The sequence below is a fragment of the Macaca fascicularis genome, chromosome 5, assembly GCF_037993035.2.
Source record: "Macaca fascicularis isolate 582-1 chromosome 5, T2T-MFA8v1.1".
Classification (NCBI taxonomy): Eukaryota; Metazoa; Chordata; class Mammalia; order Primates; family Cercopithecidae; genus Macaca; species Macaca fascicularis.
Genome location: NC_088379.1, coordinates 62,910,573 through 62,938,172, shown reverse-complemented (window position 1 = coordinate 62,938,172; position 27,600 = coordinate 62,910,573). Strand labels below are relative to the sequence as shown.

The following is a 27,600-nucleotide window of genomic DNA, read 5'->3' as shown; positions in this document are numbered from 1 at the left end:
TTATTTACTGCCTCACTCCTTTTTTTTCTCTGTGTATGATTCTTTAGAGTTCTTACAGGTTTTTCTTCCTTTCTATTGCCCTGTCTAATGTCCTAGATTTAAATATAGTTCTGCAAGCCAAAGGTAAGTTCTTTCTACTCTCCATGGATCTAATTTATAAGGAAGAGGAAGCTTTGCTTATAAGTATATGAAGTTATTTATATGTTCATCTGTGTGTGTGTGTGCACGCACACAGGGAAAGAGAGAGAACATTATGCTAACCAGAGATGTCTGATACAACCACATTTGCTGACTTCAGATATAAAGGGTGTGGTGGCCATTAGGAGTATTACCTCTAGGTCAAGACTGTCCCTACTACTAAATATAATGTATTGTTAAACTAAACATAATAAAAAACAAATGTGCTTAATGAAATTGGGCAGGGGGGCCTTTTAATTTTCTTTTAAAGAAATATAAAGTTGAGAAAATTGAATGTTTTGGGTTTTTTGTGTTGCTCACTATTGTAAATCTTGCAGAAGCTAATGACTATTTAACATCTTTTTTTCCTGACAACTTTCCTTCCTCAATTTTATCTTTCCTCACAACAGCTGCAGGGAAGTCAACATTTGTGAATATCCTTAAACAAGTGTGTGAAGATTGGGAAGTGGTTCCTGAACCTGTTGCCAGATGGTGCAATGTTCAAAGTACTCAAGATGAATTTGAGGTATGAAAATAAAATTTAAGTAGATAAAAGCCTTTTGGTTTAGAGGAGCAGTAGTACTTAATCTCTTGGCTTTTTTCTTTTTCAATAAAACTTTTCAAATCTCACTTTAGGTCTGTATCTTCATCTAGGTGGTAGTTACATGGATATATATACAGTTGGCTCTCCATATCAGTGGGTTTCGGATCTGGGGATTCAACCAGTCATTAATAGAAAATATTCAGAAAAAAATAAACAATACAAAAATAAAAAATAATGAAAATAATACAGGATTACTGTTCATATAGCATTTACATTGTATTAAGTATTATAAGTAATCTAGAGATGATTTATACTATTTGGGAGGATGTGCACAGGGTATATGCAGATATTACACTATTTTACATAAAGGACTTGAACATCTATGGATGTTGGTATCTGTGTGGAACCTGGAATCAATTCTTGAGGATACTGAGGGGTGACTGTATGTATAAACATTCATTGAGGCCGGGGTTGGTGGCTCACGCTTGTAATCCCAGCATTTTGGGAGGCTGAGGCGGGTGGATCACTTTAGGTGAGGAGTTCAAGACTAGCCTGGTTAACATGGTGAAATGCCATCTCTACTAAAAATACAAAACTTAGCCAAACGTGGTGGTGGATACCTGAATCCCACCTACTTGTAAAGCTGAGGTAGGAGAATTTCTTGAACCCAGGTGGCAGAGGTTGCAGTGAGCTCAGATGGCACCACTGTGCTCCAGCCTGGGTGACAGAATGACACACTGTCTCAAAAAAAAAAAAAGGAAAGTAAAATTTATCAAGCTGTGCATTCAAGATTTATGCACAAGTAAAGTTTAAAGTTTTCTTTTTCATAAAAATTTCTTTTTTTTTTTTTTTTGTTATACTTTAAGTTCTGGGATACATGTGCAGAATGTGCAGGTTTGTTACATAGGTATACACGTGCCATGATGGTTTGCTGCACCCATCAGCCCGTCATCTACATTAGGTATTTCTCCTAGTGCTATCCCTCCCCTTGCCTCCCACCCCACCGACCCCTGGTGTGTGATGTTCCCCTCCCTGTGCCCATGTGTTCTCATTGTTCAACTCCCACTTACAAGTTAGAACATGCGGTCTTTGGTTTCCTGTTCATGTGTTAGCTTGCTGAGAATGATGGTTTCCAGCTTCATCCATGTCCCTGCAAAGGACATGAACTCATTCGTTTTTTAGGGCTGCATAGTATCCCTTAGTGTATATGTGCCACATTTTCTTTATCCAGTCAATCATTGATGGGCATTTCAGTTGGTTCCCAGTCTTTGCTATTGTGAATAGTGCTGCAATAAACATACATCTGCATGTGTCTTTATGGCAGAATGATTTATAATCCTTTGGGTATATACCCAGTAATGGGATTGCTGGGTCAAATGGTATTTCTGGTTCTAGATCCTTGAGGAATCGCCACACTGTCTTCCACAGTGGTTGGACTAATTTACACTCCCACTAACGGTGTAAAAGCATTCCTATTTCTCCATATCCTCTCCAACATCTCTTGTTTCCTGACTTTTTAATGATCACTATTCTAACTGGTGTGAGATGGTATCTCATTGTGGTCTTGATTTGCATTTCTCTAATGACCAGTGATGATGAGCTTTTTTTCATATGTTTATTGGCTGCATAAATATCTTCTTTTGAAAAGTGTCTGTTCATATCCTTCACCCACTTTTTGATGGTTTTCCTTGTTTTTTTTTTCCTGTAAATTTGAGTTCTTTGTAGATTCTGGATATTAGCCCTTTGTCCGATGGGTAGATTGCAAAAATTTTCTCCCATTTTGTAGGTTGCCTGTTTACTTGGATGATAGTTTCTTTTGCTGTGCAGAAGCTCTTTAGTTTAATTAGATCTCATTTGTCAGTTTTGACTTTTGTTACCACTGCTTTTGGTATTTTAGTCATGAAGTCTTTGCCCATGCCTCTGTCCTGAATGGTATTGCGTATGTTTTCTTCTAGCGTTTTTATGATTTTAGGTCTTATGATTAAATCTTTAATCCATCTTGAGTTAATTTTTGTATAAGGTGTAAGGAAGGGGTCCAGTTTCAGTTTTCTGCATATGGCTAGCCAGTTTTCCCAACACCATTTATTAAATAGGGAATCCTTTTCCCATTGCTTGTTTTTGTCAGATTTGTCAAAGATCAGATGGCTGTAGATGTGTGGTGGTATTTCTGAGGGCTGTGTTCTATATTTTGGTCTATATATCTGTTTTGGTACCAGTACCATGCCATTTTGGTTACTGTAGCCTTGTAGTATAGTTTGAAGTCAGGTAGTATGATGCCTCAAGCTTTGTTCTATTTGCTTAGGATTGTCTTGGCTATATGGGCTCTTTTTTGGTTCCATATTAAATTTAAGGTAGTTTTTTCTAATTCTGTGAAGAAAGTCAATGGTAGCTTGATGGGAATAGCATTGAATCTATAAATTACTTTGGGCAGTATGGCCATTTTCATGATATTGATTTTTCCTATCTATGAGCGTGGAATGTTTTTCCATTTGTTTGTGGCCTCTCTTATTTCCTTGAGCAGTGGTTTGTAGTTCTCCTTGAAGAGGTCCTTCACATCCATTGTAAGTTGTATTTCTAGGTATTTTATTCTCTTTGTAAAACAATTGTGAATGGGAATTCACTCATGATTTGGCTCTCTGTCTATTATTGGTGTATGGGAATGCTTGTGATTTTTGTCCATTGATTTTGTATCCTGAGACTTTACTGAAGTTGCTTATCACCATAAGGGGTTTTTGGGCTGAGACGATGGGGTTTTCTAAATATACAATCATGTCATCTGCAAACAGAGATAATTTGACTTCCCCTCTTCCTATTTGAATACCTTTATTTCTTTCTCTTGCCTGATTGCCCTGGCCAGACCTTCCAATACTATATTGAATAGGAGTGGTGAGAGACGGCATCCTTGTCTTGTGCCGGTTTTCAAAGGGAATGGTATTGGTTGTGGGTTTGTCATAAATAGCTCTTACTATTTTGAGATATGTTTCATCAATACCTAGTTTATTGAGAGTTTTTAGCATGAAGGGATGTTGAATTTTGTCGAAGGCCTTTTCTGCATCTATTGAGATAATCATGCGGTTTTTGTCACTGGTTCTGTTTATGTGATGGATTACGTTAATTGATTTGCATATGTTGAACCAGCCCTGCATCCCAGGGATGAAGCTGACTTAATCGTGATGAATAAGCTTTTTAATGTGCTGCTGGATTCGGTTTGCCAGTATTTTATTGAGGATTTTCACATCAATGTTTATCAGGGATATTGGCCTGAAATTTTCTTTTTTTGTTGTGTCTCTGCCAGGTTTTTGTGTTAGGATGATGCTGGCCTCAAAAAATGAGTTAGGGAGGAGTCCCTCTTTTTCTGTTGTTTGGAATAGTTTCAGAAGGAATGGTACCACCTCCTCTTTGTACCTCTGGTAGAATTCAGCTGTGAATCTCTCTGGTCCTGGGCTTTTTTTGGTTGGTAGGATATTACTGCCTCAATTTCAGAACTTGTTATTGGCCTATTCAGGGATTCGAGTTCTACTTGGTTTAATCTTGGGAGGGCGTATATGTCCAGGAATTTATCCATTTCTTCTAGATTTTCTAGCTTATTTGCGTGGAGGTGTTTATAGTGTTCTCTCATGGTAGTTTGTATTTCTGTGAGATCAGTGGTGATCCTTTATTGTGTCTATTTGATTCTTCCCTCTTTTCTTCTTTATTAGTCTGTCTAGTGGTCTATATATTTTGTTAATCTTTTCGAAGAACCAGCTCCTGGATTCATTGATTTTTTTTTTTTTAAGAGTTTTTCATGTCTCTATCTCCTTCAGTTCTGCTCTGATCTTAGTTATTTCTTGTCTTCTGCTAGCTTTTGAATTTGTTTGCTCTTGCTTCTCTAGTTCTTTTAATTGTGATGTTAGGGTGTCGATTTTAGATCTTTCCTGCTTTCTCGTGGGCATTTAGTGCTATAAATTTCCCTCTAAACACTACTTTAGCTGTGTCCCAGAGATTGTGGTACGTTACGTCTTTGTTCTCATTGGTTTCAAATAACTTATTTATTTCTGCCCTAATTTTGTTATTTACCCAGTAGTCATTGAGGAGCAGGTTGTTCAGTTTCCATGTAGTTGTGCAGTTTTGAGTGAGTTTCTTAATCCTGAGTTCTACTTTGATTGCAGTGTGGTCTGACAGACTGTTATGATTTCCATTCTTTTGCATTTGCTGAGGAATGTTTTACTTCCAATTATGTGGTCAATTTTAGGGTAAGTGCATTGTGTTACTGAGAAGAATGTATATTCTGTTGATTTGGGTAGGGAGTTCTATGGGTGTCTTTTAGGTCCGCTTGGTCCACAGCTGAGTTCAAGTCCTGAATATCCTTGTTAATTTTCTGTCTTGTTGACCTAATATTGACAGTGGGTTGTTAAAGTCTCCCACTGTTATTATGTGGAAGTCTAAGTCTCTTTGTAGGTTTCTAAGAACTTGCATTATGAATCTGGGTGCTCCTGTATTGGGTGCATATATATTTAGGATAGTTAGCTCTTCTTGTTGCATTGATCCCTTTACCATTATGTAATGCCCTTCTTTGTCTTTTTTCATCTTTCTTGATTTAAAGTCTGTTTTATCAGAGATTACGATTGCAGCCCCCTTTTTTTTTTGCTTTCCATTAGCTTGGTAAATCTCCCTCCATCCCTTTATAGCCTTTCTGTGTCTTTGCATGTGAGATGTGACTCCTGAAGACTGCACACTGATGGATCTTGACTCTATCTAATTTGCCAGTCTGTGTCTTTCAATTGGGCTATTTAGCCCATTTACATTTAAGGTTAATATTGTTATGTGTGAATTTGATCCTGTTATTATGATGCTAGCTGGTTATTTTGCCCATTAGTTGATGCAGTTTCTTCATAGTGTCAGTTGTCTTTACATTTTAGTATGTTTTTGCAGTGGCTGGTACCGGTTTTTCCTTTCCATATTTAATGCTTCCTTCAGGAGCTCTTGTAAGGCAGGCGTGGTAGTGACAAAATCCCTCAGCATTTGCTAGTCTGTAACGGATTTTATTTCTCCTTCACTTGTGAAGCTTAGTTTGACTGGATATGAAATTCTGGGTTGAAAATTCTTTTCCTTAAGAATGTTGAATGTTAGTCTACACTCTCTTCTGGCATGTAGGGTTTCTGCAGAGAGATCCACTGTTAGTCTGATGGGCTTCCCTTTGTGGGTAACCTAACCTTTCTCTCTGACTGCCCTTGACATTTTTTCCTTTATTTTAATCTTGGTGAATCTGACGATTATGTGTCCTGGGGTTGCTGTTCTCAGGGAGCATCTTTGTGATGTTCTCTATATTTCCTGAATTTGAATGTTGGCCTGAATTGCTAGGTTGGAGAAGTTCTCCTGGATAATAATCCTGAAGTGTGTTTTCCAGCTTGGTTCCACTCTCCCCGTCAGTTTCAGGTACACCAGTCAAACTAGGTTTGGTCTTTTCACATGGTCCCATATTTTTTGGGAGACTTTGTTTCTTTTCATTCTGTTTTCTCTAATCTTATTGTCACGCTTTATTTTTATTAAGTTTATCTTCAGTCTCTGATATTCTTTTTTCCACTTAATCGATTTGGCTATTGACACTTGTGTATGCTTCACTAAGTTCTCGTGCTGTGTTTTTCAGCTCCATCAGGTCATTTATGTTCTTCTGTAAACTGGTTATTCTAGTTAGCAGTTCCTGTAGCCATTTATCAAGGTTCTTAGTTCCTTGCATTGGGTCAGAACATGCTCCTTTAGCTCAGTGGAGTTTGTTTTAACCCACCTTCTGAAGCCTACTTCTGTCAATTCGTCACACTTATTCTCCGTCCAGCTTTGTTCTCTTGCTGGTGAGGAGTTGTGGTCCTTTGGAGGAGAAAAAACATTCTGGTTTTTGGAATTTTTAGCCTTTTCGCACTGGCTTTTCCTTATCTTTGTGGATTTATCTACCTTTGGTCTTTGATGTTGGTGAACCTCAGATGGGGATTTTGCGTGATTGTCCTTTTTGTTAATGTTGATGCTATTGCTTTTTGTTTGTTAGTTTCCTTCTAACAGGCCTCTCTGCTGCAGGTCTGCTGGAGTTTGCTGGAGGTCCACTCCAGATCCTGTTTGCCTGAGTATCACCAGCGGAGGCTGCAGAACAGCAAAGATTGCTGCCTGCTCCTTCCTTTGGAAGCTTTGTCCCAGAGGGGCACCTGCCAGATGCCATCCGGAGCTCTCCTGTATGAGGTGTCTGCCGATCCCTGCTGGGAGGTGTGTCCTAGTCAGGAGGCACGGGAGTCATGGACCCTCTTGAGGATGCTGCCTGTCCCTTAGTAGAGCTCGAGCGCTGCGCTGGGAATTCCACTGCTCTCTTCAGAGCCAGCAGGCAGGAATGTTTAAGTCCCCTGAGGCTGCACTCACAGCTGCCCCTTTCCCCAGGTGCTCTGTCCTAGGGAGATGGGAGTTTGATCTATAAGTCCCTGACTGGGGCTGCTGCTTTTCTTTCAGAAATGCCCTGCCCAGAAAGGAGGAGTCTAGAGAGGCAGTCTGGCTACAGGGCTTTGCCAAGTTGTGGTGGGGTCCGCCCAGCTCAAACTTCCAGGTGGTTTTATTTACACTGTGAGGGGAAAACCGCCTACTGAAGCCTCAGTAAGAGCGGACGCCCCTCCCCCCACGAAGTGGAGCGTCCCAGGTCAACTTCAGACTGCTGTGCTGGCAGTGAGAATTTCAAGCCAGTGGATCTTAGCTTGCTGGGCTCCGTGGGGGTGGGATCTGTTGAGCAAGACCACTAGGCTCCCTGACTTCAGCCCCCTTTCTAGGAGAGTAAATGGTTCTGTGTCACTGGCATTCCAGGTGCCACTGGAGTATGAAAAAAAACTCCTGCAGCTAGCTCCATGTCTGCCCAAATGGCCGCCCAGTTTTGTGCTTGAAAACCAGGGCCCTTGTGGTGTAGGCACCCGAGGGAATCTCCTGATCTGCGGGTTTTGAAGACTGTGGGAAAAGCCTAGTATCTGGGCTGGATAGCACCATCCCTCAAGGCTTCCCTTGGCTAGGGGAGGGAGTTCCCCCACCCCTTGCACTTCCCAGGTGAGGCGATGCCCCATCCTGCTTCTGCTTGCCCTCCGTGGGCTGCACCCACTGTATAACCAGTCCCAGTGAGATGAATTGGGTACTTCAGTTGGAAATGCAGAAATCACCCGTGTTCTGCATTGGTCTCACTGGGAGCTGCAGACCAGAGCTGTTCCTATTCGGCCATCTTGCCCGGGAATCTAAAAGTTTTTAAAAAGTTAAATAAAGTTTAAAAAAATCTAATAGCAAATTAAATTCCTTCAGTGTCTTTTCTAATTTTTTTTTTTTTTTTTTTTGAGATGGAGTTTCACTTTTGTTGCTCAGGCTGGAGTGCAATGGCTCGATCTCGGCTCACCACAATGTCCGCCTCCCAGGTTCAAGCAATTCTCCTGCCTCTGCCTCTGGAGTAGCTGGGATTGCAAGCATGGGCCACTGTGCCCGGCTAGTTTTTTTTGTATTTTTAGTAGAGACGGGGTTTCTCCATGTTGGTCAGGCTGGTCTTGAACTCCCGACCTCAGGTGATCTGCCTGCCTCAGTCTCCCAAAATGCTGGGATTACAGGCATGAACCACCGCGCCCGGCCTTTCAGTGTCTTTTCACGTTTTGTTTAAAAACAAGCAAATAAGGCCAGGCATGGTGGCTCATGTCTGTAATCCCAGGACTTTGGGAGGCTGAGGCAGGCAGATCACCTGAGGTCAGGAGTTGGAGACCAGCCTGGCCAACATGGTGAAACCCCGTCTCTACTAAACATACAAAAATTAGCTGGGCATGGTGGTGGGCGCCTGTAATCCTAGCTACTTGGGAGGCTGAGGCCAGATAATTGCTTGAACCTGGGAGGTTGCAGTGAGCCGAGATCACGCTATTACACTCCAACCTGGGTAACAGAGGTAAGACTCCATCTCAAAAAAAAAAAAAAAAAAAAGAAAAAGAAAAAGTACTATTCAGTAACTGAGTTTTACCTTTTAAGCCTTTTGTCATTTACTCTCATTTCTTTTTACTTTCATTCTTGCCAGACTTTCACTCTGGGCACAAGTTTTAATTTCCCAGCTTTTTTCTATTCTGCGCTGCAAATGAGGAAGAAAGAGAATGACAGTACAGTTCCACTTTTTTATACTAAAATGTATGGTTGTATGTGTGAGAGAGACATTGCTAAGATTTTTATTTCTGGAGAAATGAGAATTGAAATTGAAAGCAAGGCCAGGTGTGGTGGCTTATGCATGTAATCCCAGAACTTTTTTTTTTTTTTTTAAGTGACAGCAAGTTTATTAGGAAGGTAAAGCAATAAAGAATGGCTGCTCCATTGGCAGAGCAGCCAATCCCAGCACTTTGGGAGACTGAGGCTGGAGGATCGCTTGAGCCCAGGAGTTCGAGACCAGCCTGGGCAGCATAGGGCGACCCCATCTCTACAAAAAATTTAAAAATTAGCTAGGTGTGGTAGCCTGCACTTGGGGTTACAGCTACTTGGAAGGCTGAGGTTGTAGGATTGCTTGAGCCCAAGAAATTGAGACTGTAGTGAGCCATGCTCATGCCACTGTACCCCAGCCTGGGTGACAGCAAGACCCTGTCTAAAAGAAAAAAGAAATTGAAAACAGTAAGGCAGAAACCTTAAAAATGGAAATGTATGCTAGCAAGTTACTTTGATCAGAGGAGGACAGAAAATGGAAAAAAAAGTTTAAAAAAAATTTAGCCGTTGGTATAAGGAATTCTGGGAATAATAATTGAATATTTAAAATGTAAATCACATATGCAAAGAGGAATCACTAGCAAGATATTCCATGGACTTTGACAATATATGGTTTTGAATAATCAAAAATATTTTTTCATACACCTTCTGTTTGCCAGGCATAGCTAACTTTAGACCTAGGGCCTAATTCAGTACACATGATGTTACAATCCTTAGTACATGATGTTACAATCCTTAGGATATCCAGGACTAAATCTTAAAGGGGCTTTCTTCCCATATAGACCTCATTATCTTAAGAAATTGATGTTTTACATTTGATTTTTGGGGAAAGGCAAGGTTAGTCTACAGTAGAATTTTAAAGTGGGTAAATTTGTTTATTTGCTTCTTTTTAAAAACATTTTTGGCATTATGATGTATCTGTAGAAAAGTGGGTGATAGCTAATGTACAGTTTGAAGAACAGTTTTAAAGTTGACATCTTTATAACCATTATCCAGGTCAAGAAATACAACATTATCGTTCCAGAAATCCCTGTTTGTCTTCTCCAATCACAATATCTTCTTTCCTGCGTTACTACTCTGCTAGGGGTAATCAATCCCATTCTTTTGTGATAATAATTTTCCTGCTTCCTAAAAATTGTTTGAACATACATGAACATACCTCTAAGTATAATTTAGTTTAGTCTGTTTTTGAAGTTATATAAATGGAATTACATTGTTTGTATTTTTTCTCTCGCTTCTTTTACTTAATACATTTATGAAATTTGTCCGTATTGTTATATGCAGCTATAGCTTGTTTATTTTCAGCTATATAGGATTGAATTTTGTTTTTTAAAAATACTGTTTTTTTGAGACAGGATTTCACTCAGTTGCCCAGGTAAAGTGCAGTGGCACAGCCATGGTTCACTGCAGCCTCGACCTCCCCAGGCTCGGGTGATCCTCCCTCCTCAGCCTCCAGAGTAGCTAGCACCATAGGCCACCACACCTGTGTGCCACCACGCTTGGCTAATTTTTGTATTTTTTATAGAGATGGGGTTTTGCCATGTTACCCAGGCTGGTTTCAAACTCCTGGGTTCAAGCGATCTGCCCATCTTGGCCTCCCAGAGTGTTGGGATTACAGGCGTGAGCCACTGTGTGGGGCCTATAGTATTTAATTTTATTCGTATATCACTGTTTGTTCATTTTATACCTTTAATTGATTTTTGAATGATTTCCAGTTTAGTTACTCATATAAACAGCATTGCTCTGAACGTAAATTCACTTGCATACATGCAAAAGTTTCTGTAGGAATAAGAAGTAAAATTACTAGGAATGTTATGATGCCTGTTTTCCCAACTGGCTTTCCAGTTTTCTCTCCCCACAGTGTAATCAAGCTCTCATTAATCCATGTCTTTGCCAGCATTTAGTAGTGTCTGGCTTTCTCATTTTTGTCATTCTGCTGAGTGGTTACTATTTTTTTGTTTAATTTGTATTTCCCCGCTTGCTAATGAGGCTGTGTTCCTTTTCATATGTTTATTAGGCATTTTGATTTTTGTGAAGTGGGTCCTTTTGCCCATTTTCCTCTGGGCCATCTGTCTTCTCTCACTGCATTTTTTATATAGCTTTTTGCTGAAGTGCCTACTCAAGTTTGCTTACCTTTTGAAAGGAGAGACTTAAGTTCTAAAAGCAACTCTTTTTCCTTTTATTTCTGGGGTCAGCTGTCAGTGCAGTTATCCTCAGGTATTAGAAACTAACCAGATTAAACCAATGTTGGAAAATAGAGGGTATTCTTAAACAGGGTATTGGACTAGGTGACCTCCATTTAAGGTCTGCTGACACATTTGTCATTTGACTCTCAGCATGCCTCACATTAACCAAGGGCACAGAAACTGATAAATAAAACCAAAATGCCAAAAATTTTAATTTGCAGAAAGAAATGTAATCATTAAGGTAATTGAATTTAGATCAGTTTATTCTTTATTTGGTTCATAATTCTCAACCAGTGGAAGGAAGTCATAAGAATCTCTGGGAGCTAAACAATTTGAACACTTGAGATAGAGTGTGGAAAAATAGATAACAGTAACTGGGAAGGGTAGGTGGAGGGGAGGGGGAAGATGAAGAGGAGTGAGTTAAAGTATACAGACATACAGGAAGCTTGAAGAAATAATTCAGTGTTTTACAGCAGAGTAGAATGCAAAAATATATTGTACTCTGGTGATGGACACCCTGAATATCTTGATTTGATTACTGCACATTATGTACATGTACAAAATTTCTCATGTATTCCACAATTTGCACACACAAGAAAGAATCTCAGGGATTTGAGTGCTTTTTAAAATAACAATCCCTTGGAGGTTCAAATATGTGGGATGCCTCCTAGTTAAAAGTCATCACCCTAGTGAATCACTGTTATTGTTGGGAGTATATTGAACCCTTTAGTTAGATTGCAGAGAAGTTGAAAAACATTGCTTTCATATACAAGACAAGACAATTTATAATAAGGTTGTCTGTTGAGCTTGGAATCAGAGCCCAGAGGAATTAGTTAAATCATGTTAATCAGACTATGTCATCAGATTATGATGCTTTAATACATTTGTCTTCATTTTAAGACTTAATGGCTTTCTGAATCTGATATCCATGTTTATGGAATGGGGCGTTTTCTTTTCATATACTAGAGTCAGAATGCCAAACTGGCCATTCTTTATAACTAGCATGCAGGTGATCCTATTATTATTAACATATTCTTTTATCAGACAGTTTATTGTAATCTGGTCATATCTTCATGATGTTACAATTTGATTACCTTTGTTGGAGTCTGGTGCACATTCTTGGAAGGTGGCCTCAGCTGTTTTGTGTGTATTGGGGACTGCTACATTGTTAATTCTCTGTGCTTCTGTAAACAGTTTCACACTGTGGGGATAGTATTTCTGGGATAGAGTGGTAGAATATGAGGATGGTTGGGTGGGTGGCTTCCCTGTATCTTTGGATATTTTCTTCCACTAAACTCAAGAAGTGAGATTTTATTTCTTCATCCAGTAGTCCTTCCCCAGATTCATCCTTGATCTATTCCTTGAGGTTATAGTATGAACCACCCACTATTCAAATGTCAGTTTTTCTTAGAATGCTCTTAGTGATGAGAAGTGACTGTTTTCAGACCTTGGCAAGGTCAGTCCTACTTTGGATGTTCTCATTTCATCACACTTCTTGGCATTTGTAGATTTGGAAGAATTGGGCCTTTGGTACCTCTGATCTCTTCCTTTAGCAACTTATTGTGCATCCATATGCTTAGCTTTTGCTGGTTCAGCTTTTTTTTTTTTTTTAACCTGCCACCTAGTGGCCAAAATGTTGCTATACAATTGATAAGGTACCACTAATTTTGGCAAAATAGTAAGAGGCAAAGCACCAAAGAAGATTATGTAATCTCTCCCTTCTCCAAATCACTCTTGGTAAGAATGATCTTGAAAACATACCACTCAGATTATTAGCAATCTTGGTATGGAATGTTTTTTAAAATAATAATAATGTACTTTATATGGTGATTTATGTTATTATTTAGGCCCAAAGCTTTGATTTAATTGTTTCCTTTTAGCTTATTTTTGAGATATGCAGACTGCTAGGAAGCTGTCTCTTTTTTTTTCATTGAGCTGAATTCTTTTGGAGGATCACTGTTACTAATTGTGAAGTACTATTTTACTTTTAATTAAAAAAGATATTTTTAAATTTACAGATAAAAATTATATTTAATTTTATATTCATATGTAAATTATATATAAGATAAAAATTATATTTAATTTTATATTCATATGTAAATTATATATAATATAAAAATTATATTTATGGTATACAACATGATGTTTTAAAATATGTCTACATTGTGGAATGGTTAAACCAAGCTAATTAACATATACATTACCAATACTATTTTACTTTTATCCAACACTTCTTACCGCTGGTAAGCCACTGAAAAACTAGAAACTATGATAAAGAAGGTGTAAACCATACTTATTTATGACACAACAGCATATTTTTTACTTTTAATAAGTCATTCTTTTTTTTTTTTTTTGAGACAGAGTCTCGTTCTGTTGCTCAGGCTGAAGTGCAGTGGTGTGATCTTGGCTCACTGCAACCTCTGCCTCCTGGGTTCAAGCGATTTTCTTGCCTCAGCCTCCCAAGTAGCTGGAGCTGGGATTACAGGTGTGTGCCACCACGCCTGGCTAATTTTTGTAATTTTAGTAGACATGGGGTTTCACCATGTTGGTCAGGCTGGTCTTGAACTCCTGACCTCAAGTGATCCACCCATCTTGGCCTCCCAAAGTGCTGGGATTACAGGTGTGAGCCACTGCTCTGGCCCAATAAGTCGTTCTTGAAAATTAGTTAAGAGTGCTTGATAAAGCACTTCCACTTGTACCTTTTGAATTGATGTGATAACTTTTGTTGGCTTGTATTTTTTTGAGTCTTGCTTTGTTGTCCAGGCTAGAGTACAATGGTGAACCTCAGCTCACTGCAGCCTCCGCCTCCTGGGCTCAAGTGATCCTCCCACCTCAACCTCCTCAGTAGCTGGGACTATAGGCCCGCACCGACATGCCCGGCTAATTTTTGTATTTTTTATAGAGATAGGATTTTGCCAATGTTGCCCAGGCTTGTCTCAAACTCCTGGGATCAAGCAGTCTGCCTGCCCCAGCCTCCCAAAGTGCTGGAATTAGGTGTATGAGTCACCATTCCTGGCCTGTTGGCTATTTTATAATTATCTTATTTGGTAGACTCTGATCTTTTACAATTGAACTTAATTCAACTCTTTTGCAATGTTTACAAAGATTAGACTTAGAATTAAAAGATAAATGATTTTATAGCTGACCTTGATATTTCTGTTTTTCACTTACCTTGGCAATAATCTGTACTTCCTATAAAACAAATATTCTTTCATAAAGTGACAATGGATATGTATTATAGAGACAGAATAAAAATTATCCATAATCCTACCACTCTGTATGTATCTTTTACATACTTGAAAAAATAATGTAATATATTACATTTTGGCGGAGGTGATACATAATTTTAAAAATATTATAAAGTAATACTTGTTTACTGTTTGAAGTTAAGGAAATATTAGAAATTATCAAAAGACAGGAATAAAACTTACCTATAACCTTATTATCCAGAGATAACCATAGATCTTACTTGATAAAACAGTATATACAGTTTTGTATTTTGTTTCTTCCCCGTCCCCCATAATATTTATATGTTAGGGCAATTAAAATTATCATTAAAAATTTACTGTAAATGATTTTTAACGGCAGCCTAATTTATTGTATGCATGTACTATTATTAATATAAATGCCTAATAATAGTGAAATGATAACCTATTCGCTTAGCTCTGTGATAAATACCTTTGTGGTTAAATCTGTATTCTAGATTATATCTTTTTTTTTGTTTGTTTTTTGAGATGGAGTCTCGCTCTGTCACCCAGGCTGGAGTGCAGCCATCTGGACTCACTGCAAGCTCTGCCTCCCAGGTTCACACCATTCTCCTGCCTCAGCCTCCTGAGTAGCTGGGACTACAGGCGCCCGCACCACGCCCCGCTAATTTTTCTTTCGTATTTTTAGTAGAGACTAAAATTTCACTGTGTTTCACTGTGTTAGCCGGGATGGTCTTCATCTCCTGACCTTGTGATCCCCCCTCCTCGGCCTCCCAAAATGCTGGGATTACAGGCGTAAGCCATTGTGCCTGGCTTAGATTATTTCTTTAAAGTAAATTTTCAAAAGTGGAATTAATTGGGCCAAAAGGTACAGATTTTTTTTTCCCACAAATGTAGCTAAACTGCTTTCTATCTAACAGTGTTCTACCAATTTGTATTCAGTGTAGTTTCACTCTGACACATTCATATTTTTTTCTGGATAGTTTGCAGAGGGAAAAACTTGATAAAATAAACATTCAGTTTGGTAAAGATGATGCACAGTAGTTTTCAGATTTTTTTTTTTCTTTCTTTCTTTTTTTTTTTTTTTGAGACAAGATTCTTGCTCTGTTACCCAGGCTGGAGTGCAGTGGCACAGTCTTGGCTCACTGCAACCTCCACCTCCCAGGCATAAGCAATTCTCCCACCTCAACCTCTGGAGTAGCTGGGATTACAGGTGCACGCCACCATACCTGGCTAATTTTTTGTAGAGACAGGGTTTCGCCATGTTGCCCACGCTGGTCTGGAACTCCTGAGCTTCAGTGATCCGCCTGCTTCGGACTCCCAAAGTGCTGGGATTATAGGCCTGAGCTGTCTCACCTGGCTGGATAAATTTTTAATATGTATTTTATTCTTAACATTTATACTTGCATACAAAAAACCCTAGCAATTTGTCTCAAATTTCATCATAGGATCAAAAGAAAATGTTTTATATGACTCATAAATTATCCTGAAGAACCAGATAATGATACCCTGGCTTACTGTTAATTTTCTAATCTGTTACACTATTAAACTAAGAGACAATAACATCTTCATAGCTGAAAATTCTATTTCAGATTTTTGATTCAGTTTGAATTTACATGTTTGTATTTTTAGAACTAGTTTATTATTTTTTTGGTTAGGTGATGAATCAAGATTGGTTCTCTGAGTTATTTTAATATAGTAAACTTTGAAATTGCTTTGGGCAAGAGAGATTATATTTATTGAGAAATTCAAATAAAATGAGGTATGTGGTCTTTTTTAGTGATTAATTTTTTTATTGTGGCAAAAATATAAAATTTATCATCTAAACCGTTTTTAAGGGTACAGCGCAGTAATGTTAAAAGCATATTTAGGTTATTATGAGCAGATCTCCAGAATTTTAGCCTCCTGAAAAAATCCAGAGACTCCTGGAGCTTTTCCTACTATATTTTGAAGAACCTCTATCTTAGAGAATATATTACTTCATCTGGAGAAAACAAAGACTCAAAGAGAACTCTGGAAATATAGTCTTTTAAAAAATATCATCTAAAAGATTAATAATTCTTTTTATCATCTTATCCGGTCTGTGTTCATATTTCCCCATTGAAAATAATATTTTCATAATTTTTTGAAATTAAGAACCAAACAAGGTTCACACACGTTACATTTGGTGGTTGATATGCCCTTTATTTATTTTTTATTTTTGTTTATTTATTTTTCTGAGATGGAGTCTTGCTCTGTTACCCAGGCGGGAGTGCAGTGCACGATTTCAGCTCACTGCAACCTCTGCCTCCCCAGTTCAAGTGATTCTCCTGCCTTAGCCTCCCAAGTAGCTAGGATTACAGGTGCGTGCCACCATGCCTGGCTAATTTTTTATAATTTTGGTAGAGACAGGGTTTCACCATGTTGGCCAAGCTGGTCTTGAACTCCTGACCTCAGGTGATCTGCCTGCCTCGGCCTCCCAAAGTGTTGGGATTACAGGCGTGAACCACCGGGCCCAGCCTTGATATGCTTTTAAATTTTAATCTATTGGTTGTCTCTTCCTTTTCTTCCTTTATAATTTATTTGTTGAAGAAACAGGGTCATTTGTTCTACATAATTTTCCTCATTCTGGTTTTGGCTGAGTGTATCTCTGGTAAAATTTAACATGTTTTTCAGTTCTCTGTATTTCCAGTAAATTTACAAGTAGAGACAGACTTGATTAGATTTACTTTCAATTCTTTTTTGGCAAGATTCCTAGTTGGTGATGTGTATTTCTTTAAATCAAAAAGATGTGTTTTGTGATGTTAAAATCAAACAGTTTAGGTTTTGTCAGCTTGATTCATCTGTTATAAAATTCCCAATTAACTTTAATAATAGCATCTATTGCAAATTGTTGCCTCATTGCAGTATATTAGTAGGTGTTGTAAAAGGTGATACTCCTTCTCCAGCCTTCTAGATTTATTGGCTGAGATTCTTCAGTAATGAAGACCTCTTCTTCATATACCACTTTATTACCCTGAAAGTATTTATACAGGAAAGGCCAAAATAAAATGGGACTTTTTTTTCTTTTCACCTACACATTCCCAGAATAATTTGTGCCTTAGGAGCCTCAAAACATGACTAGAGGTTTGTTGTTGTTGTTTTTAGTATTATAAACTCATGGATTTTTGCCTCCCATTCATTTTCAATGTTCAAATTCTTTGTTTGACCAGTGGCAGCTTTATTTATGTTGGCTCTTTTGTCCTTGGCACAATCCCAGTGGTCTGTAATAGTTTCCTAAAATATACAAGATGAAGCTCATCTTGTATATTTTCTTCCCCAGATTTAGAATCAGAATTCTAATTCCTTTCAGTGGGAAATGGTATTTAGAGATTATAATCTGGGTGATATTTTTGTATATTCCTACAAGGTTCTCATTGTTTATAGGCGTTTTGGTGGACAGAACTAGGAAAACTTTATAGAAAGAGAAAAATAATTCATGTTTCCAGATGCTAGTTCTAACTCAGATAAAAGATGATAAGAGTTTTTACTTCATTTTAAAATTTATATTTGTATATTTCCTCAACATGGAAAATGTGGTTCTAACAATAAGAGTATTGAATTACAAAATCTGGGGGAGGAACTATTCTGTTGTATTAGAAGATTGGAGGGTTACAAATACAAATGCCTAAAGGTACCAGACAGCCAAATGAATGTATCAGGCCTGTTATGAAAATCGTCTGGGAATGGTGGGGGTTAATAAGCTGGAGAGCATATATCCCATCTAAAGGAGGCATCTGTGACTTGACTCTAGCTGATTTTTGCCAAGAGGGAATATGGGCACAGTACTGCTTGGTTTTTTTCATTTTTAAAAAGAAGATGTAATCCCAGCACTTTGGGAGGCCAAGGCGGGCGGATCATGAGGTCAGGAGATCAAGACCATCTTTGCCAACACGGTGAAACCCCATCTCTACTAAAAATACAAAAAATTAGTCGGGCATAGTGGCATGCGCCTGTAGTCCCAGCTGCTCGGGAGACTGAGGCAGGAGAATTGCTTGAACCCAGTAGGTGGAGGTTGCAGTGAACTGAGATCGTGCCACTGCACTCCAGCCTGGGAGACAGAGCAAGACTCCCTCTCAAAAAAAAAAAAAAAAGAAAAAGAAGATGTAAATCCAAATATTTTATGTGAAATTATTTAGCTTTTAAATACTGACAATAATATTGACAAACTAAGTCAAAGTTTTAAAAAGGCCTTTTGGACCAAACAAGGATTTCTTCCATAGGTTATTAGTTTGTAACCTCTTGTGAGAAAGATCTAAGGATTTTTCCAGACCTCAGACAATCTGAAAAATATATTTGGAAAGAGTATGAGAAAGGGAACTTAATCATCTTGGTTTTGCTAATCATGATTGCATTTATTTATCTGACTTTTCTTTTTTAGCCTTAAAAAATTAAAATAGCCCTATAATTAATTTTGCTTTTCTTTTTGCACATTCAAAATAGGAACTTACAACGTCTCAGAAAAATGGTGGGAATGTTCTTCAGATGATGTATGAGAAACCTGAACGATGGTCTTTTACCTTCCAAACATATGCCTGTCTCAGTCGAATAAGAGCTCAGCTTGCCTCTCTCAATGGCAAGCTCAAAGATGCAGAGAAACCTGTATTACTTTTTGAACGATCTGTGTATAGTGACAGGTATGTATAAATGGCTTATACGTGGCCATTTGAAGTTTTTATCTTAGAACTGGACTTTTTGTTTTTCTTTTCTTTCTTTCTTTTTTTTTTTTTTTTAATGTTTCCTGGGAATTAGTAATATGAATGGCTGAGTTGGGGATTTAAGATGGAAAATGATATTTAAATCCCTCAGCAGTCTGGTACTAATGGCATTAGGGAAGTTATTACATTTATTAATCACCAGCTTCCATAGAAACTGTTGGGAATATGGTGGTGCCCATCTCATTTAAATTTGCAGAGAAGTTGTTTTTCCCTCTAACCCTTTTAAAATTCTCATCTGCTCTGATTAAATCTGGATCTATATCCTAGACTCTTACCTGGAACAAGTAGATAAAAGTCTCTAAGGGGCCTTAGAATTGCCCTACTTATGCTAGGATTCTTTTGACCTCCAAAGTTAGCTCAGAACAGAGGTTCTCAGACTTTTTGATCTCGGGACCCTTTTCAGTTCTTTTTTTTTTTTTTTTTTTTGAGATGGAGTCTGGCTCTGTCACCCAGGCTGGAGTGCAGTGGCGCGATCTCGGCTCACTGCAAGCTCCGCCTCCCGGGTTTACGCCATTCTCCTGCCTCAGCCTCCCGAGTAGCTGGGACTACAGCCGCCCGCCACCTCGCCCGGCTAGTTTTTTGTATTTTTTGGTAGAGACGGGGTTTCACCGTGTTAGCCAGGATGGTCTCGATCTCCTGACCTCGTGATCTGCCCGTCTCGGCCTCCCAAAGTGCTGGGATTACAGGCTTGAGCCACCGCGCCCGGCCTCTTTTCAGTTCTTAATAACTATCGAGGCATCCAAAGAACTTGTCCTATTGATACTTGCGTTACTAGAAATTGAGATGCACAAAAATGATTTAAAACTAGCAATAATAAATTCATTACATATTAATATAAATACACTTCACAAAAAGTTATATTTTCTAAAATAAAAACTAGCTAGAAAAGTATCATTGCTTTACATTTTTGCAGATATCTTTAATGCCTCACTTATTAAAAGAGCTGGATTTTTATTTATGCTTCTGTATTTAATCTGTTATGATATGTTTGTTTGTTTGAAGTATATTGGTATATGAAGTAATCTGGCCTCTCACAGAACCCTTTAGAATATCTTGGGGACTCATGGGGTCCTCACTCCATATTTTGAGAACCACTGGCCAAAAACATGATGGAAAGACTCCTGTCTTTTTCTGCTTTCCATGGCACTATGTGCCACTGGATTTAGGAGAATGTTTCGTGTTCATGTTTTCTTTTTTATTTCTTTGTTTGTTTGTTTTTTTTTTTGAAATGATACATGTGTTGATGAAGACTCTCTTTTAGGTATATTTTTGCATCTAATTTGTATGAATCTGAATGCATGAATGAAACTGAGTGGACAATTTATCAAGACTGGCATGACTGGATGAATAACCAATTTGGCCAAAGCCTTGAATTGGATGGAATCATTTATCTTCGAGCCACTCCAGAGGTAAAACCCAATAAAAATGTATTGCATTGAAAATTTAAAGAAATATTTAGAACTCTTTTTAGTGGTATGTAATCAGGGCAATTTAGTTTAACTCCAGTCTCCCAACCTCCCACTCCCCACCTCTAAATTAGAAACTTGTAACTGTGTAGATAGGAGCATTCTTTTTTCTCAGCAAATTAGAATCCCAGCCTGGGCAAGTTGCTTTTTTAGGCTCTTTGCGCTACCTCAATCCTTTTTTATTTTCCTCATTATTTCTTCCCAACATTTGCAGACTCTTCTCATTCATCACAGTTAAAGTAATGAATGTGGTCAAGCAACTCCTAGAATATAGGCTTCCTGAGGCGGGACCTTGGGTATTTTGATTACTGTTGAATTTCCAGTGCCTAGAACACCCAGTGGTAGGCACTGTTGGAGCATATAGTAGGAGCTCAGTAAATATTTATTGAATGAATGGCGATGCTGATGGAGGTCCATTTCAAGAAATCTTTTATTATGGTTGTTTGTGCCTTGGAAATGAGTGGATAATGGCAACTATAGTTGGGAAAAGACTTAGAGGACCCTTGCCATTTTCCATTAAGGGAGCTCACTTGAAAAGGTGCTTTTTGTGATAGGTTATAACATAGCTATTCTATTTACATATGATGTTATATAATGAATACAGGAAGACCAAATATATGCCTTTCATAAAACTAACCTAAATATTAAGATCTTACATTTAATCAGAAGCCTGCTGGTTTTGGTGCTTGCATTTCTATTGTTTCTGTTTTTTAATTCTCATTTTTTCCTTAAGTCACAGGGTAGGCACTGATGAATGTAAATGTCATAACTTCTGGCCTAAAATTAGAATACTGTGTTGTTATCAAAGCTGGGTTTTCAAAGAAATTAGGTTTCTGATTCCAACGGATGATTTTGTTCTCCATCAAGTAAAGATTTTGTTCTTCATTAAGTAAGCGAGGATTTAGCAATTCTTTAGCAATTTCATAAGTTAATTTTGAAATTCACTTTTATTTTTGAATTTTTTTTTGTTCTTAATCACAAAAATAGTAAATAAAAATGTGAAAAAGAGCATAAGGAATACTAATAATTTCATTTTGCTTGAAACATGTATAGTCACTATTAAGCTAGAATTTAGCAATTATAATAATTTTGAAATTCTTTTATTTTTGAAAAGATTTCTTAAAGTTATGAAAATAGTACAAACACCAAAAAACAAAGAATACTAATAATTTCATTTTAATACTGATAATTTCATCAGTATTGTTTCTGATATCTTTGGATGAAAGGATTAATTGTTGAAAAGAGAATTTAGAGTTTGAAACACAGTTTGTATGCTGCGATGGTCTTATGCATGTCATTTAGGTTGGAGGCTTTTATTTCTTGGAATGCATGAAGAGTTTCTCAGGGTCTATAAGCCCCCACAAATTATACAAAATTTTTTATGTATGTGTGCTTTTGGGGGAACATAATCTAGAGCTGCACTGTCCAATGTGGCTATTTAAATTTAGGGTTATTAAAATTTAGAAATTTAGTTCCTTGGTCATCACACTAGCCGTATTTCAAGTGCTTAAAAAACACAGGTAGCTAGTGGCTATCTTATTTGATAATGCAGATATAGGACAGGCATAAAACATTCCAAAGTTGTTTTGGTTGTGCTGGTATAGAGTTTTCATCACATTAAGAACCATTGCCTTTAGTGGTTTTATGTGAACTGAACATAGATATTTTATAGTCAAGTTTGGTTAACAGCAAAGTAAGATTATGTTTATAGATTGGCATACCTTTTAGCTGTTGTCTCTGAACATTTTAAGTAGATGTTTAGTTTTTTTCTCTTTTTTATCAAACTCAGTGTATTTCATGTGTGGATACCAAAAATTTATAGGCTTATTTTAACTTATTTTTGAAAGTACCACTTGGCTTAGAGCCACCAAGTGGCTGAAAAGCTCATGGAGGGAAAAATGAATTATTTCAACTTTTAAGAAGTAATAAGTAGAGATTTTGGCTAGCATGAGTAGAGAGACACAGAAAAGAAAATTTTGATGGCAGCAGACAAGAATAATTGTTCACTGCCTTTTTCTTCCATCTCTTATTACTTGCTTTTAGAAATGCTTACATCGAATATATTTACGGGGAAGAAATGAAGAGCAAGGCATTCCTCTTGAATATTTAGAGAAGCTTCATTATAAACATGAAAGCTGGCTCCTGCATAGGACACTGAAGTAAGACTTCTTTATTTTTATTTGCTATTCATTTTAAATACCTTTGTTAAATTTTAATCTAAAATTTGGAAGATATGACTAGCAACATGTAAACTTTTCAGTTATTTTGCTTATTGGTATCTTTCAAAACTAGGTATAGATTTTGATTCTGTTGATTGCAATGAGATCCTATTTCCTTAAAGTTTTTATAACTAGTATCCCTTGGTGGTATTGTTAGTATAATATATGAAATTTCACTTTAAGTGATAAAGTAGGAAATATATCTGTACATTATTTAGTTACTCTTTCAGAAAGAATTTTGACTTGGGACATTGTATAGCATGGTTGTTGAGAGGATAGACTTTGTTATTAGTGAGATCTTGGCTCAAGTCCCGTCTTATTGGTGTGACCTTGGATAGCCTCTGAGCTTCAGAATGACAATTCTGAACTTTAGTTTTCTCATCTTTAAAATGCAGAAATTCCTCCTTTATTATCTGTTTTTCAGTTTTGAAGAGAATCATATGTTACAGTACCCAGCTTTATATATTTGTACCCGAGTTTTTTGGCTCCATGTGGTAAATCTAAATGAGAAAGAAGGGGCTGCCAGATGAAGTATTGCAAAGTAACTTTAGTGTAAATGATTGACAACATTTTGATTTTCCAAGGACATACGAATGAATTTTTAATGTTTCTCTCTCTTTTTTTTACATTTCTGATTATTTTATTAATCTCTCTTTTTAAACAGAACCGACTTCGATTATCTTCAAGAGGTGCCTATCTTAATACTGGATGTTAATGAAGACTTTAAAGACAAACATGAAAGTCTAGTTGAAAAGGTAGATTTAGACAGACTACAAACAAATATTTGTTTTTTCTAAAAAAGTGTACTGACTTGTGAGAAAACAATTTTCTAACAGAAAAGATTCCATAAAGTTATGTTAAGAAACAGTTAAGAGCTTTAGAAGATTTTGGACTGTTTAGATTCCAGTCCTGACTAAATTCTAGCTTTGTGGCCTGAGTTAAAATAAGGATCCTTCGGAATCTCAGAATCTGACAGCTGTTTTAGAAAAAAGTTAAATAAATAAAAATAAAACAAGGATTGTTTTTTAATCCTTCAGTGCCTCTATCTGTACGATAGGGATAATCATAATAACAAAAGTTCTTTCTCACCCCCTTTTTCTCTGCTTTGTCCCCATTTCTTCCTCTCTTCCTTACACCACCAATCTTTAGCTACTTTAATAATAAACTGCTTGTGAAGTTAAATTTATCTTTTTCAACTAAATTCAATATGGAGGATATTTAAAGTTGTAGGATATGGATCTCATCCATTTTTACGTTGGCTAAAGTCTTGAGATTGAGGGTTTTAGTTTTCAGTTTCATTTGGGATCATGTCAAGGATTAATTGACATTGCTTAATCATTGAGTCATTGTCTTAATCACAGTGCATTTATCGCTCAAATCACTGGGAGTTGACCATATTCTGTTAAGTGAGTGGTGCCCCTTGATAAAGGGACTGGGCGAGAATTTATTGATGAAGATTTGAGAGAGAATAGTAAGGGAATTTGTATAACAAATATCCCTATACCCATGTTGATAACTCAGTGATTAAGCTATAAAGAAGAAACCACAATTTGTTTGGTTTAGTTTTGAGAGAAATTTGATTTTTCCTTTCTTTTGTGACATAATGTCTACTGTTTAATAGAGACTTGACATTCATAAGGAATATAATAAGGATTTTGAAAATCTTGACTTTTTATGTAACTACCGTAGCGTATACATGTAGTTGTTTTTCCCATGATATGAACTAAAGCTTATCTGGAAAATTCCAGTGACCTCTTCATACTATTAATGATGTTAAAAATATAGGATAAATTAACTTATAATACTATTAAATGAAATTAAGTCAGCATTAAGTATTAACAGCCAACCATCAATTTAACTGACTTTGTAAATCACTTTTTAATTTTATCTAACACTTCTTTGTTTTGACTAAGAATCATTTCACGTTATTATATTTACTTTTATTAATAATGTTAGCAGTTGACTTTCTTTTTAAGGTATTTTTACAAGGCAATAATCTTTGTCTCTTGAGAATTACTGAGTAGCCTAGAATATGTGGAGAACAAGCATATTCTTACATTATGGTCAATTGGCTAGGTTCATTGACTCCTTATATGATTTTCCCCACACACTGACATTGCAGGGTATGATTCACATATGTGCTTCAGAAACATGACAAATCTACTACATGTTTGATCTTCAGAGTTGCTTGAACTATTGTGCTTATTAATGTTATCAGTGTTAAAGCTGCATATGTCAATGGTCTATGATATTAAATAAAGAGATTATAAAATTGGTGTTACAGCTATTTTAGAACTGTATCTAAAATTGATAGATGCAGTGGCTCACACCTGTAATCCCAGCACTTTGGGAGGCTGAGGTGGGAAGACTGCTTGAGCCCAGGAGTTCCTGACCAGCCTGGGCAACATAATGAGACCTCATCTCTATAAAAAAACAAACAAAAACTAGCCAGACATGATGGTGTGCACCTAGCCAGGAGTTCAAGGCTGCAGTGAGCTTTGATTGCATCACTGTACTCAGCCTGGGCGACAGAGCAATAAATAACTCCTAAAATGACCTTTTAGGTCATTCATCTTTTACTACTGAAGTATTTAACAATATTTCTTTCTTTCTTTCTTTTTTTTTTTCTCGAGACAGTCTTGCTGTGTCACCTGGGCTGGAGTACAGTGGCACAATCTTGGCTCACTGCCATCTCCTTCTCCCAGGTTCAACCAATTCTGCCTCAGACTCCCAAGTAGGTGGGATATCAAGTGCACGCCTCCATGCCTAGCTAATTTTTGTGTTTTTAGTAGAGATGGGGGGTTTCACCATGTTGGCCAGTCTGGTCTGAAATTCCTGACCTTAAGTGATCCACCCACCTCGGCTTCCCAAAGCACTGGGATTACAGGCATGAGCCACTGGGACCGGCCTTAACAATATTTCTTTGGAAAGTAAATGCAATGGCATTGTGATAGTTACTTATACAGCTGGGGTCTTCAACTATTATATATTTTTAAATGAAGAGGAATATCAGATACCTCAAATTAGTCAAGGAATTATACTGATTTTTTTTTTCTTCCTTTCCTCAGGTCAAAGAATTTTTGAGTACTTTGTGATCTTGCTGGAGACTACAGGCAGCCAAATGGTTTCAGATACTTCAGCTTTGTGTATCTTCGTAGCTTCATATTAATACAAGTTTCTTTAGAAAACCCAAGTTTTTAACCATTTTTGTTCTAAGGAAAAAGAAAAGATTTTTAAACGAATCTTATGTGAAACTTTTTGACCAGTTTTCTTTTCTTTTCTTCTTTTCTTTTTTTTAAAAAAGACATTTAAAGACAAAGACATTATTTCTCATAGCAGGAAGTGTAGAGGTAGATGGTTCCAGAATCAGTATAGTGGCTAAACTACATTAGAAAAGATCCAGCTTCCGTCTTTCCCCTCTTTTGTCTTCCTCAGCAGGTTGGCTTTTTCCCCTGGTGCCTCTCACCTCATTGGTGACCAGTTTCTTAACTGAAAGCTTTAATGTTACATAGTAAATGGTAGTGTGTCCTGTGTAAATTAGTATACCTATTAAAAGTTGCAAAGTAGAATTAAAGGAATTCCTAGAATAAGGATTCTAAAGTTTTATTTTAAATGATTATCTTCTTAACAGTTTAGTCCTACCTCTTACTTCCTGCCTCAGTCTGCTTTCTCTACTGTCTGGATTAATTAGGCAGCCTGCTATAAAATTAAAGTCACACATTTCTATTTTGCAAACATTGTGATTACTCTTTGCTTTGTACTTTGCTTTGCTTTGTAGGCTTCTGCTTTAAGTTTTTCTCTTTTTCAGACAAATTACTGATAAAAATGATATTGCTCTATATGTAATATATCCTGAAAGCGTTATTTTTTGTTGAATAGAAAATAAAATTAATGAAGACAGAGGCTAGAAAGCATCCATTAGTTAATGAGACACACTTAACTACTTATCTCTAAACCATCTATGTGAATATTTGTAAAAATAATGCATGGATTCATCTTAGTTCTGTATATAAATATATTTTCTTTCTAGTTTGTTTAGTTAAGGTATGCAATGTTTTTCCTGTGTATTAAACCTTTCCATTTTGCATTTTAGAAAATTTTATGTATTTTAAAATAAGGGGAAGGGTAACTTTCATTTTGAAACTATTATTTTTCTTTCCAAAGTGTCATTTTTGTTTTTGGTTTCTTATTCGAAGATGATAATTTAATGGATTAACCAGTCCAGATGCACTGATCTTTGCAAAGGGGACTTAATTTCAAATCTGTAATTACCATACATAAACTGTCTCATTATACATACACATTTTTTTTGGTTTGTTTTGGTTTGGTATAAATGAATTCGTTTACTTAATTAAATATTTCTTAACTATAAACCTTATGAACTACAGCGGAGCTACACTCATTGAAATGTAATTTCAATTCTAAAAAGATGTAACAATCTTTTTAGAGTTAAAATTTATTCTACTTTTAAATAAAAAATTATGAATATTAAAGGTGAAAATTATATAAATTACTTTGATTCTATTTTAAGTGGAGACATATTTCAGTAATTTTTAGTAACCTTTAAAAATGTATAATGACTTAAAATTTGTAAAATTGAAAAGATGCTAATAAAAATTTATTATTTATTTGTCATGACTCAAAAATTGTCTCAGTGTGGTAGTCATAAGAGAATTGAGCCTAATGGTGGTCTGGATTATCTCTTGGATCTATTACCTATATCACGTCTTCCATTAGAATTTATATATTGTTCCTTATAGTTTGCTCTCCTAGAAAGGTAATTAATAATACAAGACTTATTTTTCTCATCCAGAATTTTCTCTTCTGCTATGCCTAAAACTTTATACTGAACCAC

The 27,600-nt window shown here is 36.8% G+C and overlaps 1 protein-coding gene across 1 annotated transcript in view; it reads left to right on the top strand.

The window, feature by feature from the left end:
- DCK (deoxycytidine kinase) overlaps positions 1-27,391 on the top strand; it is a 31,385-nt gene extending 3,994 nt beyond the window's left edge. Inside the window, exons 2-7 of the mRNA XM_045392512.3 lie at positions 588-703; positions 18,786-18,979; positions 20,322-20,469; positions 22,570-22,685; positions 23,410-23,500; positions 25,814-27,391. Coding sequence (XP_045248447.1) covers positions 588-703; positions 18,786-18,979; positions 20,322-20,469; positions 22,570-22,685; positions 23,410-23,500; positions 25,814-25,840 — 692 coding nt within the window. The 3' untranslated portion in view covers positions 25,841-27,391. The remainder of the gene's footprint in view (positions 1-587; positions 704-18,785; positions 18,980-20,321; positions 20,470-22,569; positions 22,686-23,409; positions 23,501-25,813) is intronic.
- Positions 27,392-27,600: the final 209 nt, after the last annotated feature.